At 42.3% G+C, this 15,462-nt stretch overlaps 1 protein-coding gene across 1 annotated transcript; it reads left to right on the top strand.

Moving 5' to 3' along the window:
- Nucleotides 1–9,248: 9,248 nt before the first annotated feature.
- On the top strand, nucleotides 9,249–11,195 carry LOC119647448 (serine/arginine repetitive matrix protein 1). Its single transcript, XM_038048377.1, has one exon. It carries the CDS (start codon nucleotides 9,478–9,480, stop codon nucleotides 10,948–10,950), a length of 1,473 nt encoding a protein of 490 aa, XP_037904305.1. The 5' UTR covers nucleotides 9,249–9,477; the 3' UTR covers nucleotides 10,951–11,195.
- Nucleotides 11,196–15,462: the final 4,267 nt, after the last annotated feature.

The raw sequence follows: 15,462 nt of genomic DNA, 5'->3' as shown, positions 1-15,462 counted from the left end.
CCTGCAGCTCCTGGCCAAAGCTGTTCAGGTGAACCTTGTTGAGCTCGGAGCGAAGTGATTTGAAAAGGATCTGCAAGGGTTATGAATTGCATCAGCTCTTTCAATCCGGCCTAGTATTCAATATGGAAAACTTAAAACTGTTTTGAGAAGGTACAGGTGTTTTTGTTTACACCAGAAAATAACGAGTCAGGCCTATCAGGAGCCAGCCAGCACAGGAAGTTTATTAATTCCGCGTCAGATGCACTAACGAGCTAGCAAATATGATAACTTTGGGGTAGGCATCCAGAAGGAGATCAGCAGGCATTTGCGAGGAAGGAACTTATCAGTGAATTTGGTTTCCAAATGTGTGCTCGGGAAAGCTGAAATTGGAAAACTTTTTGAAAGAAAATGTTATCCCGAGGCTTACAAAGTTAGTTTTGAATAAATTTTTATATGTATACATATACATATATGAACTGGTACGAAGTTAAACATTTGCGCGATATATACGTTGCCATATTATACGATGAATAATTTACATATATACCCTTGCTTTATTAGATGAGCGTTGGCAGAGAGTTGAGTGTTCAAGTCTTCCAGAGCATCACACAAAATGGGAAATTGTTTGTAATAATCTCTCCTTATCTTTGGAAATGATGTTTCTCCTCCCAATTGATTAAACTTAATATGAATTTAATTCTTGCTACCATCGATTTGTTCCTGGTGTTCTTGGAAGTTGAGACGAATTTTGACGGTTTAGGAGTGGCCGATATGGTCATTTGCATCGTGTAAATGCCGCAATACTTGCGGCTACGAGAAAAATAATAGCAGTCAGTGTTAGGCGATCATTCAAACGGTTGAAAGCATGACTTCGTGTTAAAATTTGATTGCTTCTTTCTTTTCAAATAACGGAAAAATATTCTTATAATATTATTAAAAGCAAAATAAAAAATTATAATTACAAAAAAAGTCAAACGATTATCAACAGTAAGAAAAAAGATTTGTGACAGTTGGTTTAGCCGGATGTGACAGACAGACACGCAGAGACATTCAATCGATTTTAATAAGGTTTTTTGTTTACATTAAACCTTAACAAGCGCTCAGAAAATAGCAATCGAAATATTTCTCGAGAAAAACTTCAGTTATTATATTCGGATAAGATAAAATAAACAAGTCGAGAAACCGGAAGCTGGACGCTTCAGATACGGAAGATTTTGTTTATTTCTTTTATAAAAACATTTGAGCGTGCATTTGTCCCATTAGTACGTAGCACGTAATATATGCATATGTTATGTGAGAATATCCACTTTCAAGTGATATTGATATTCAAAGTCTTGAATTTGCAAAGAAGCGTCAACTTTGACGTATTATAACTTCTCCATGTTATACCCGTATATCGTCGCAATTTTGTGATTCTAGAAGGAACTTAAGGAGGGTTTTGCAGCCAATTACTAAAAATTATAGTAATATACTATTATTAACTTTATTTGAACAGATATCGATATGGGGGGGGTATTTCGTGGGGGTAGTCGCCTCTTGATTTTTCTCAGATTTTTCGGTAGTTTCTGAGAATGGCTCCGTTAAAAAAATGATCACTTTCGACCCCCCGCACTCCCCACCTTTCCAACCAATATCAAAACTAATACTGGTACTAACCGAGACCTTTTATTTGAAACCACCAAACCGCATAAAAGGCTTTATGAGCAGTAGTTATCCGCTTTTGGATTTCGTATTTTTCGTTTCCGTCTTTCGGGAGTAGAGCCCCTAGGTAGACGAATTGGCCCACCTATTCGAAATTGTGCCCACCAATTGCGAACTTCTGCATATCAGCAGCCGCCTTTCGAGTTTGTGTCATGTATTTCGATGTGAATTCATTGACCCCGAGCCCCACTTTACTCACTGCTGACTTGAGCTGCTCGAACAGTTCCTTCGCATGAAGCATCGATCGAGCGGGAATAACGACGTCGTTTTCATACGCCACCAGTTGCGCGGACTGTACTAGTAACGTTCCTGTGTTGTCAACTAAAGCCACTTTTCTGACGACGTATTCGAGCATTCATTTAAAGATAGTGAGGCCGAGACCATCGTGTTGCTTAAGTCCTCATACTAAACCAAAGCTTTGTGGCAGCTCATTTTGGATTTTTACCTGTCCCTTGTTGTTAATCCTTGTGGTCTTCACTAGCAGAACTAGCTTCGATGGGATTCTACAGAGAGCTCTATTCAGAGCATTACGATTTACACTATCGTACGCCTGACAGAAATCAACGAACAGTGTGCACATTAATGTCATATTCCCAGCACTTTGCACGCACCTACTTAGCTCCGAATATTTGGTCCGTTGTCGATCGTCGGGATTTGAAACCACCTCAATATTCCCCGATGACGTCTGTATACTCTATCAATAGTCGTTCGACTATATCCGTCAGCACCTTGTCGTGCATGTACAGCAATGAGACCGCCCTGTAGTTTTCGCAACACAGACGATCACCCTTTTTGTACACTGGGCACACAGTCGTTAAGTATTTGTTCGGCTAGTCAGATTCTGCAGATTAGTTGGTAGAATCTACTGGTGATCCTTGGAGCTTTATATGATTTTAATTTAAACAAAGCTACCATTACTTCGTACAAAGTCGGGGGTTCGGGCACTTGTTCTCCGTTTGGATCATCCGTAATGACAGAGGGGTGGGAATGTGTCATCATTGGTTTCAAGAGGTCTTGAAAATACTGAATCTATCTTGCTTTTATATGAGTCACATCGCTGATTATATTGCCATTTTGATCTCTACAGGAAATGGTTCTCGGTTTGAAACCTGTTTTCATCTGTTTCACTGTGCTGAATGCTACACGTACGTCATTCTATTTGAAGCTCCGGTCAAGTGTTAAAATGTTGTTATTGAACTTTCGTTGTTCTCGTCTGCAAATCTTAACGTATCGCCTCAATTCGTGATACTTGTCTTCTCCGGTTCGGTTTCGTCTTCCGATTAGTCCGTACGCTTCGGTTTTCTTGGTAATCGCTTCCAAGCAGGCATCATTGAACCATTCGTTACTGTTCCTCCATTCTACACCCCCACTCTGAATATTGTCCCTAATTTTTCGCCACATTTCGTCCCTACTTTCCCCAGGGCCAGCATAAGATAGTGCGTCGAAATGTGCATTGATTGTGTGGACATGTAAGTCACTTTAACCGTGTCGCCTTTCAATGTTGCCACATTGATTTTAGGATCCTGTTGCTGCTTTTGGTTATTCTACATCGGTATTTGCCTTTAACCAGGAAATGGTGTAAGTCACAGTTAGTAACTCGTAGCGTCCTCACGTCCAATATGTTTGACGAAGCTCTTCTTCCGACGAGGACGCTGTCGATTTAATTGAATGTCTGCTCGCCTGGTGATGCCCACGTCATTTTCTGTATGTTCTTATGGGAGAAGCAAGCGTAGCTTACGAATATTTTTTGCTGCTGACGAAGTCGTTTGTTTCATTATGGATGGTCTGCCATCCTTTTATGCCAATTTTAGCGTTGAAGTCCCCCGATAATACTTTCATGTCATTGGACTTCTGTCCAGTCGGGTGTATAATTTGTCTTTAGTGACATCATGTTTATTCTCCGTTGGTGCACGTCAGTTGATATACCAAACATTAAGAAACTTCGCTTCAGTTCAGCAGGTTCTTTCATTAATCGGGTTGAAATCAGTTACCAGCTGCCTAATTGTGTTGTTTATGACAAAGCGACACCAAATTCTCTGCTTTTGTGTGGCCGGTGGTAGGTCAACGGGAGAATCCGTCGAGAACTCCCTGCAACATCGAAAACGTATGCAGAATGGTCTATTTCTGCATGGTTTGAACCAGGCTGGCTGAGAGTCCCAGGACATCGCGGGAAGCCGTGAGGAATTTAGGTACATTACCTGTAGCTGATAATATTATGCGAACTACAACCATCCGCTCAAGACGCCAAATTTTTTTTATTTCCCTTCTTCTCCATTTTGTCCGTTCAATGTTGCTATTATGGAGGATAGCAACATCAATATTATACGCGGAGCGACCCGTCTTGTCAACTAACAGTACGTCAGGGTTGTTATGCGAAATATGGCGTTCACTTAGAATTTGCTGGTCCCAATACATCCTGTAAGCAAAACTATTAAGTATTGCTTGCGGCTTATATCGGCAAACCGGGCATGTTCCCGTGATCAGCCCATCCTTGTATGCAAGGTTTTGATGAATCACCTTACGTACAACAATATGCCTATTCGTGCATTTCACCGGCGCCATAAGAGTGCAGCCCGAAATGAGATGGTCCAACGCCTCTAACGGGGAACCACGCATTCTACACTGGTTGTTCTCCACCCGCTCTTTCATGATGAGCTTTTTATAAGCTCGGGTGGCGACCACGCCGTCCTGAATGCACAATCCCTCTTTGCTGTAAAAATAAGCGCGCAGCGAGTCGACTTGGTGATGATGTTGTGCAGCCACATCAACCACGCCCCTACCTCCGATGTCATGAGGCAGGTTTATCCGCTCCACGGCAGAGTTTGGATGGTGTATTCAGAATTTGGACATAGTAGTCCGTATCCGCCGCCGGACGTTTCCCAGATCGGTCTTGATCTACGGCAATATTCCGAATGCATAAGCTCGTGAAAGGATAGCGTATACTTTTAACGCGCCTATCTTATTCTTCCCCGGGAGATGCGACTTCAGTACCAGCTTTACATGTACCTTGAAAGCATCCTTCAGATCATCATTTCGAGTATGGTTTTCCTGCAGAATTCCTAGGTATTTGTAGAAGTCTGTCTTGGTCATAGCTTCGATGTGGAGGTCACCGATACTATGTCCGGCATGCGGCACGTAATTACTTTTCCGGATGGCTTGGATTCAACACTTGTTTGATCCAAATTCCATCCGAATATCACGGCTGAACATGTCAGCCATTCGAAACTTCTAAGGTCATCAGTTCTAAGATCATCAGTACCAGCATATAGCTTGATGTCATCTAAGTACATCAAGGGTGTCAGCACGCACTTAGCACAAAGGCCATATTTTATTGCAAAACCATGCCATCTAGCGTCATTCAGTAGCCATGAAAAGGGGTTCAGTGCCATGCAAAACCAAATGGGACTCAAAGAATCGCCCTGGAGAAAGCCTCTCCATATATGGATAGGCTCTGAGGTATTAGACAATCCACGTTCATATTATGGAATATTTCAAAAAAGGGGATGGAGCGAAAAAGTGCAAAAACCACCAGATTGTAGTTGTAGTACATTATTCAACGAGGTCATCATATCATCATCAACGGCGCAACAACCGATATTCGGTCTAGGCCTGCCTTAATAAGGAACTCCAGACATCCCGGTTTTGCGCCGAGGTCCACCAATTCGATATCCCTAAAAGCTGTCTGGCGTCCTGACCCACGCCATCGCTCCATCTTAGACAGGGTCTGCCTCGTCTTCTTTTCCTACCATAGATATTGCCCTTATAGACTTTTCGTGTGGGATCATCTTCATCCATACGGATTAAGTGACCCGCCCACCGTAACCTATTGAGCCGGATTTTATCCACAACCGGACGGTCATGGTACCGCTCATAGATTTCGTCATTGTGTAGGTTACGGAAACGTCCATCCTCATGTAGGGGGCCAAAAATTCTTCGGAGGATTCTTCTCTCGAACGCGGCCAAGAGTTCGCCATTTTTCATGCTAAGAACCCAAGTTTCCGAGGAATACATGAGGACTGGCAAGATCATAGTCTTGTACAGTAAGAGCTTTGACCCTATGGTGAGACGTTTCGAGCGGAACAGTCTTTGTAAGCTGAAATAGGCTCTGTTGGCTGACAACAACCGTGCGCGGATTTCATCATCGTAGTTGTTATCGGTTGTGATTTTCGACCCTAGATAGGAGAAATTATCAACGGTCTCAAAGTTGTATTCTCCTATCTTTATTCTTGTTCGTGTTTGTGTTTGACCAGTGCGGTTTGATGTTGTTGGGTGATTCGTCTTCGGTGCTGACGTTGCCACCATATGTTTTGTCTTGCCTTCATTGATTTGCAGCCCAAGATCTCGCGCCGCCTGCTAGATCTGGATGAAGGCAGTTTGTACGTCTCATATAACATAGGTCATCATATAACATAGGAAAATGCAAAAATGAATTCTAATAAGCAGTCAACATCGATTTAAGTAATATCTTTCCCAATCTAATTGAATTTTTAAGATATAATTAAGCAGCTGATTCTGTAATGAATAATGTAAGTACTCTACAATTCACCCTTGTATCACAGAATGCAATGCACTGAACACAGGAGCAGTGGTGGTCGGCCAAAGATAATGAACGTCACTTCACGGTAATGGAAACGTAGCTTTTGTGTTGGATCGGTGGCGTAATATGCTCTGATCACATCTGAAATAAAGAGATCCACCATCGATATAGGGTTGCATCCATTGTGAAAAATGGCGAAAGGTGTCTTCGATGATATGGTCAGTTAATCCGTGCTAACTCGAACTCATTTGATTGGCCTGAACCTAAATTCCACCCGAAAAAAAGACGAGAAAAGTTCCGAAGTAGATGAGATAACTGCGCTACTAAACGGGACAAAACCTAAAGAAGGAAAGGACTTAGACTTACTTTCTCTAGAAGAAGTTAGTAGATGCTTCTAACTGCAGCGCATTGTTTACTGACGATAAACTCAAGAAATCGTGGAGTTTTACCATTAAGTATCTGATCAATTATAATCTGGTGATGTGCGGAGTGTTACTGATTCACCTTTGGAGCCAGTGGACACAGAACGCAGTCAGATGTTTTGAAGCAGTGTGCATTACAACGAACCCCCTATTACAAAGAACACAGAACTCAGGATGCCTGATTGCGTCTGCGTCAGCTCTTAGCTGGTTTGATGTTGCTGGTAGGGAGGCTCGACGAGAAAGAAATCCTATCATCTGCGGCATGGAGTAATTACTAGTCTCAGATATCGCAACATTAGATGTTATGCAGGGAAAGTTCCCGGATGGATCCTTGCGGTATTCCCAATGTTAGTATCGCAAGGGTGAGGGTTTCAGCTGAATCGTAAAAGTTCCTGCTTTTCTAGTATCAATTCATATACGTTTGCTGCTCCTGATGAAATCGAAGATTTGGCAGATCTTGCTGTCTGTTAGGTGTAAGCAGGACCGAGTTGATTTCCGGGTCCTGCGAGAGAATTTGCTAAGAGCAAAGTAAGTTTGCGTATGATCGTGATGCATCTAACCAGACTTTTCAATTCAAAATGTTGCCGCATTCCACCTCGGCTTCAAGTTGTTACCAAGAATGGGGTTCTTGAAATTAAACTGGAGATTGCCCAAAGAATTTTAGATCATTGTCTGGTTGCCCAGTGCATAGTTTACACGGAAGCTTTTACAATCCAATATTTGGGGCTTTGAATTTCGCCAGTGTTGTGGCCGGATTTTCGATAATAATTTCCTATAATCCATGGTCTTCCCTGACTAACACGTACTGTTTTTGTTTCAGATAAATTTTATATTTTCTTACAATTAATGTTGTTTCTCGCTGCACCTGCAGTGACTGCAAATCTACTACTTCTACTCGTACGGAAATCTCGGGAATCCGAAACCTTCCTCAAAGAGTGGAATGATCGTAAGGATTCCCGTTCTGAATGTGCCAATTGGAGGGGTATCTGCGTACTCCCTGCTCATTTTGGAACAATGCGCGGAGTTTAAATCTTTGCTTCACCTGCTTTGCTCTTCATCGAGTTCGAGAATGCATTCGATGTTCTGAACAGGGAGTAAATCTGGCGTGTTCCACGGAGAAACTAATAGCTCAGAGGCACCGAATGGCATGCGCTGCACCGAGGTCAAATCTTAGCAGATTTTGAGGTCCAAAGCGGAGTCCGCCAGGGTTCTGTCACCGATATTACTATCGATGGCGTTCTTCATGCTGCCTTGTCCGGAGGGTGTCGAGGAATTCAATGGACGATGACATCTTCCTCAAATACCTCAGCTCTGTTGATGACCTCTGATTACTCTCCCATCGAGTCATGGACCCTGGCCAAATGGATTTGGAAAGAGAGGCAAGTAGAATTGAACTGGAGATAACCGCCAGGAAAACCAAGGTTTCCAGTTTGACAAGTCATCGTACTCTCCCTATTTGCATTAATGGGCAAATCATCGAAGGTGTCGATCAATTTGTATATCTAGGAAGTGTGGTTTCTGCTGACGTTGGCACGGAAATGGATATTGCCTCGCTGCTTTGCCTCAAATGTGGTCATGCAATTATAACAACACCAAGATCAAATTGAGACTGTTCTGTGCTAGTTTTCTTTCTGTGTTTATGCACGCATTGTATCCTCGGTTCACGCTGGTCTGATACTATTACAAGCGTTGCACTTCGTCTGGTTTATTCGCCAATTTAAAATGTGTAGATAAGCTCTATTCTCGTAATTGACAAGGATTCGCTTCAAAATAATCACATCAGATCCATTACAAATCCTGGGGCAAAATTAAATTTAAAAAATTAACGAAAATTTTTACAATAACACATAGCGAGCCATACCCAAATTTTCCTAGTCAAGATGCGCTACTCCATGTGATGCGTACATATCTGATTTGCAAGTTGTCCCCACTATGGATATTCTTCTCATTATGTGAAATTGATTTAGATTCATATACGTTCTGCCGATGATGGGATTTATCTAGAAAACATTCTAAAATGGGTAAGAAGGGAAGTATATCAGGAAAACGTGCCGATAGCATTTATCTGATGTGAATTATCAAATTCATTACGTGTATTGGTTCCTCACAATTCATATTTCTATTGTGGCTCCCTCCATTTCGTCCAACACTGTATGGTTATCGCGTATGGAAATACGAAGCTGACAACCTTCCAAAAAAGGCTAGCGTCACTATTTGCTTACCTGAGGTGAAGTCTTTCTCGGCGATGACGGGGCATTGTGTTGTATCTATCTGTTCGGCGGGTTGTTTTTGCTGGCTGCATCCCACGCATTGCTCATAAATTCCCAGTGAGCGCTCGCACAAATATAACAAAAATTGCAACTGATTTCATACTTGGGGGTTTTCTGGCAAGCATTGAGCTTGAAACTGAATGCAACTCCTCGTCTGATCACAAGATCACAAGAGCAGAGCAAAAACATCGGGTAAATTTATTTGCGTCAATTCCCAACTTGCAGTATCAATTCAAATGATAATGAGCGGCTCTTAAAAAGGCAATCCCGTCGCCAGGTGATTAATTAAATGGTTGGTCGCCGCCACCTCCTCACTTGCAGGTATCAAGTCATTCGACGAATATCAAGCATTTAGTTTGTGATTTTTGCGACAGTTTTCTAGACCTAAGCGTAAGACGGGGTTTTCGCGGATTATTCGCTCTATTGCAAAGCTGTCGAGTTTCCGAACGATGGACAATTGAAGTTGTTGGCAGATGCCCCTCAGTTCCTTATTAGCTTCCACAAAGGTGTGATCAAGACGGCTTCAAGGTCTCGCAAAGATCACCGTAGGCGAGAGCAGAGCGTGGAGATGTCGTTTTTGAAGAGTTTTCGTAATTCTGTTTCACGGAAAAGCAGCAATAGTAAAAATAACACCAGTGTTGTAACGATCGGCGGGTCAAGCGGAAGTTTTAGACGTAAACCGGGAAACAGTTACAGTGGCAAAGAAAATCGACAAGAAGATCCGTCTCCGGATGGCATTCACCGCAGTAATACATTTACGATCAATAATGAAGATTCAATTTTAGTGAAAGTGAAAAGCGAACCTAAATCGACGAACATGTTCGGAAAATTGGGATCCTTGGGTCGAAAGAAAAAGACAGCGCAACAACCGAAACCGGAGAAATCTTCGAACTCGTATAAAAGTTGGCCATACCCGAATGAACCGGCCTCGGTAGGCAACGACCCGTTCGGTGTTTTATATACGAACAACAATTCTAATCCGCCTACTAAAGCAGAGACCTTGAAAAAGTCGGCTATTGATCATGGAACCTACCGTAAAAGCAAGTTGCCGACGACAGTTAAAGAACAGCTCGAAGAAATTCGTGACGTTCCTGAACAACCCGATGAAGATAAATTTAAGACGGTAACTATCAATAGCTTTCGGAAGTCTTTTCGGCAGAAGTTCCTTTCTGCTAATAAGCAAGCGCCATACAATCCATCTTGGTTCATCGAAGTCGATCCACTCAAAACGAATACTAAGGAGCTCGAAAACGACAAACCACGCAGTCCTGAAAAATTGATTTTTGAGAATGAAAACTATCGTCCAAATGCACGCTCCCCCATTCGCGAATTGCAACAACCCACGCCGAAACCGAGATCATCAGTGAAACGCAATGAAACCTTCCGTGTCGAAAGAGAAAGCGAGGAACCGTCCATTCGAATTGAAATTAAAAACTCGATATCACCGCACGAACCTAGCCGAATTGTACCAGTGGGTGTGGCGAAACCGATACCGACTAGTATTCCTCAGTCGCAGGCTTCCAATAATATAATTCAAAAGACATGGACTGAACCTGGAAGAAACTCAAATCGAAATCTATATCAAACAACGATTCAGATTTCTGATAATTCCCACTATCCTGTTCCCAAGCCCCGGCGGTTAGACACCTCAGTGAACAGTAACTTCAAACGAAGCTACACACCGGGCGGTTATACGAAAATCCAGATCAACGATGAACCTCAGAAGGAAAACTTCATTTCAAGCAGCTCTCCCCTGACGAGCTATGGTATGCTGAAGAATATGAACAATTTAGGCAACCTGTCACCAACTCGAGCGAACGAACGCAGCAGAACGCCAACGCATCGTCAACGTGAGACCTCACCAGAAATGGATGGAAGAAAGTGGAACCGGTCACCATCCCCTATTTCGTCGTCGGGAAAACGTAAAATGGGAGCTGGATATACAACCGGCACTGAGAACTCGGCACGTAGAGAAGCACTTAATATAAGTCGAATAACTTCTAACGCAAGACGACCTTTGGCCAAGGCACCATGGCGATAACTCTGATAACACTAACCGCACGCAGTTGGATGTTATGGAAACGCTTGTTCGCTTTTGGTTTAAATTCAACGCCTCACATAAATCTCGTCTCATCGATAAATAAACTGACAATGCTGGTTGAGAAGACTGCGACCTTCGGCTGCTGCTTACAATTGAATCCTTAAGCTTTCCTAATTGTTACATTTGTTTAACCGAAGCGTGTTTTTGCTTGTGATTTTAAATATTAAAATTTTTAATGCAATAAATGTTGACCGTCTTCCTTTTTAAATTAAACCCTTCTAAAATATAGCAGTGATTGGAAGTCGACGTTATTAGTTCTTAGAATTGCTCCTTAAGCATTTCAAAAATAATGGACACATATTACACTTACTTGTGAGGTCCCTTGATATTTCCTCAGAGCTATTGTTAGGAAAATTTCTTATGTAAGAATATTTGGGTGCATAACTATTCTATTCGTAAGAGCTTGTAGTTTATATGGGATTAGTATGCCATACTACTCACTTTAAGTGGTATTGACATTCTTTAAATTCTTGAGTTACGCTGAATTTACACCACAGAGACAATTTCGACCTAGTGTTCGTTAATAATGGACAATTTTCCACCAAACTTTCCAGTATTATATGATATACATGCGCGCGTCTAGATTGAACTTAAAGGGAACTTCCAGCCAATTTCCAGAATATAGCCGTATGCTATCTGAGCAGGTATCATGGCCCTAGCAAGGATAGTATCCCATATCAGAGGCCCACGATGCACTCGTAAGCACTAAACTACTGTATGCAGTGCTAGTCTGGACACCTGCACTCCATACTGCATGCAATACCCGAAAGCAAGATGTAATCTATAGCAGGACCTTCCAAAGGGTATATTGGGATTTTAGGATCGTTTCGGACAGTGCGGTGTACGCTACTGCTGGAATGATATTATAAAAGGGGGAATCAACAAGCACGTGGCAACAACGATGGAAACGATCGGGAAAAAGTTGAAAAAACAGATTCAACCTCAACAACAAGGGCTGGACGCAACGAACTTATATAATAAATTGTTTCTGATAAAATTCCTTACGTCGCATAGAGGCATGGAAGATACCCCTGATTTCCTCATATATTTGTTCAAACTAGAGAGTTCGTCGAAGTATCTTATGTATCTATATAGTATCCCGGGAGGCTCGGAGCACGTTAGTTAAGGAAAGTTGCACTGCATCCTAGAGGAACTATTGTGTTCAAGCACGGAAATATTGTTGTGGAAATGTTTGCGTGTCGGAAAAATTGGAACAGGGCTAACCAGATGGTAGGGCACGAGCCGAAAATGTGCGGCTGCGAGAGCATTGTGGCTTCGATGATGATGAGTGTAAACATTAAACCTTATTAAAATCGGTTTACTGTCTGTCTGTCTGTCCGTCACACGCATTTTTTTCGGAGACGGTTGTAGCGATTGACACCAAATTTGGAAAAAAGGTCGGAACTGTGAACGCTCACGCATATAGTGAGTTATATCCTTCTACGTCGAATTTAACGGGGGTCCCCATACATGCAAAAGGGGGGTGTAAACTTTTTTTCATCAAATATAGTGATGTGGGGTTTCAAATTAACGTCTTAGTTTTGACATTTGTTGGAAAGGTGGGGAGTACGGAGGATTGAAAGTGATCATTTTTTTCAGGGACCCATTCCCAGAAACTATTTAACCCAAAAATCTGAAAAAAGTCAAGAGGCTGCCACTGTATGATGCCTAGGCCCCAAAATACCCTCCATACCGATACCTGTTCAAATAAAGTTAATAATAGTACATTACTGTAATTTTTAGTAATTGGAAGGAAAACCCCCTTAAGTTCCTCCTAGAATTTTGCAGAAAATGTAGGCTGCAGCATAGAGCATGATTCTACCAAATTTGGTGAAAATCGAACGATTTCTAACAAAGTTATAATAGGTCAAAGCTGTCGCTTCTGTGCAAATTCACGACTTTGAATGTCAATATCACTTGAAAGTGGATATTCTCACATAATATATGCATATATTATGTGCTGCATACTAGTGGGACAAATGCACATTCAAATCTCTTTATAAAAGAAATACACAAAACCTTTCATTCCTGAAGTGTCTAGCTTCCGGTTTCCCGACTTGTTCATGATCCTGCGACCACTTTCCCCAATTCTACAACCAAGCGGCATGTAATTTGCGCTGTCCACTGAGTCATTGGTATTTTTAGTGGTCCTTAGTTTTGTTGGAATTTCATATTCAGAAAATATTTTGCACAATAGCGATCGATCGATACTGTCATATGTTTGTCTGACGTTAATGAAAATTTGGTGCACATCAACCTTGAATTCATAGCACTTCTAGACAGCTTTACTGAGAATTATCCCTGGAACTCGCTAACAATATTTTTTTGAAAAGAATTCGAGCTTTCTATCCATTATTTTCGACACCTTTTTATAAAAGGTACACAACAACGATATTCCTGCACAGTTTTCGCAAATGAGTTTGTCGCCCGTTAACTTCATCGGGTTTAGATGGCGAGACGGGTGCTGGTGCGGCATCCGCTCCTTTTATATACGAAATTTTTTTTTGGAGTACGGTAAATGAATGCATTTCCATAGAGTGTTGAACTGCCGCAGCGGCACGCCGCCAGACTACCAACTTAACACCTCCCCGAGAGGAGGAAAGGAGTTATTGGTTAAAGGAACGCCTTGTCATCCTGTCCCTCCATCGATCGATCGAGCTCACTCTTCTTCGCAATAAAAAGAACTAGAATGTAATGTGCAACACGACTATATCTGCCAGCACTCCTCAGCATCTCTCTGGAAAGGATGTCTAGACAGAACTCCACTGAGTCTCCATGAAGTTGCTGACGAAATCTATCCCAACATCTACAACAGAAAAAGGTGTCCATTGCAAAATACACAATCACGAGATTCTGCCTTCCCAACTTTGTGCAGGTAAGACTGGCAACCACTATGCCCACTTAGAAGTTGAATAAGGAGGTAGTAGCTCAGCTATGGATCTAAATTGCTGATGATCCGCGCAGTCAATCTGCCTGTTGCCTCCCTTGAGCAGTAGCGACTCTGCTGGCATGTCGAGTCTTAGTAGACTATCGCAGGAAGCTTTTCAGAAGTCTGGCGCTGGATGGATGAATGTCTAAGTAGGTCTGGCCGTTAGTGGAACCCCAGTTTATGTTATATACTTCCATATCGTGCCATGTAGTTTATCGGAGTCTCTGTTTATCTGTATTCTGTCTTTATTACGCATGCCTCCTTATGGTACTTTTTCCAACCATTTCGCCATCCACCAGCACATAAGAGGGTTATCACGGCATGGAAGTTTCACAGGCTGTCGTTATCAAGTTCATCACTGAATTTATGACAATGTTAGCTGGAACGCTACCACCGTCTGAGTGCCTTCCAGCGCGACTCTGCGTATTCGAAGAACATCGACGAATATGCCGATGCTTACCCTCGTGATGTTCCGTGCAATCAGTGATGCTTTCTGCGCAGACTGGGTGCTGGAACGTTGCCGCAGATCTAGTGTTTAAAACTACGAACCGGATTTTCGCAGCCATTTCCAGGATCCGTTTCCCTCTGGAGTGTGAAAATTGAGTTACGCCTCATTCAAAAGCCTTCTGCTAGGATTCCTATTCCATCTAAAATCCGAAAAATTTCATACATTTATATATAACAAACGTAACCTTACATCAATGTCAATCTGTGCAACTTCCAACAAACAATAATCATCTTCTTCTTTTTCTTTAGCCTTGGTCCCGCTCACAATCGGGGTCACAGTTGATCGTTTGATCGGTTGCGCCATTTTGCTATGTCATTTGTCCAAGTTAGATGCAGTCGCGAGGTCTTCAAATCACCATCCAGCGTATTTTTATCGACTTCCATATTCAGGCCAATCCTGGCAAATGAATTACATAACCATATCATATAGCACCCCCTTCGCTATTTTTCCGCGATCGGTGCAACCCCATATCGATCGCCGATATTCTCATTTCAGATCTGAGCAAGACGTGTTAGGTTACTGGTCCAACGCCACATCTTCGTCGTCATCACTGCGAGACGCGGTCTATTGTCTTTTATAATCGACCAACCCTCAGAACCATAGAAGGCGGCAGACACGACGACTCTGCGGTAAACTTTAGATATAAGACGTTCGTTGATACGTCGACTATAAAGAACACCAGATGTTGAACGCTACCTATTCCAAGTTGCGCTAATGCGAGCAGCAATTTCATAACGCAGCCCACCATTGGCTGATAGAATTGAACCGAGATATTTAAGCTCAGTACTGGGCAGGTCGCTGCCACTGATAGTGATGCTTGTTTCATTGGGGATCGGTCGACAAAAATTCAATTTAATCTGACCGTGTTGCATGTGGCGATTATTCCATTTTTAGACAAGTTGCTTTAGATCATCTTTGCTATTAGACAGTAGGAAAACCTCATCTCCATAAAGTAATATGACAGTGTCAGTGACAGTGTTCATAACAAGAACAAAAAGGAGTGATGGAAGGGCGC

The sequence above is a fragment of the Hermetia illucens genome, chromosome 2, assembly GCF_905115235.1.
Source record: "Hermetia illucens chromosome 2, iHerIll2.2.curated.20191125, whole genome shotgun sequence".
NCBI lineage: Eukaryota > Metazoa > Arthropoda > Insecta > Diptera > Stratiomyidae > Hermetia > Hermetia illucens.
This window is presented reverse-complemented; position numbering and strand designations above follow the sequence as displayed.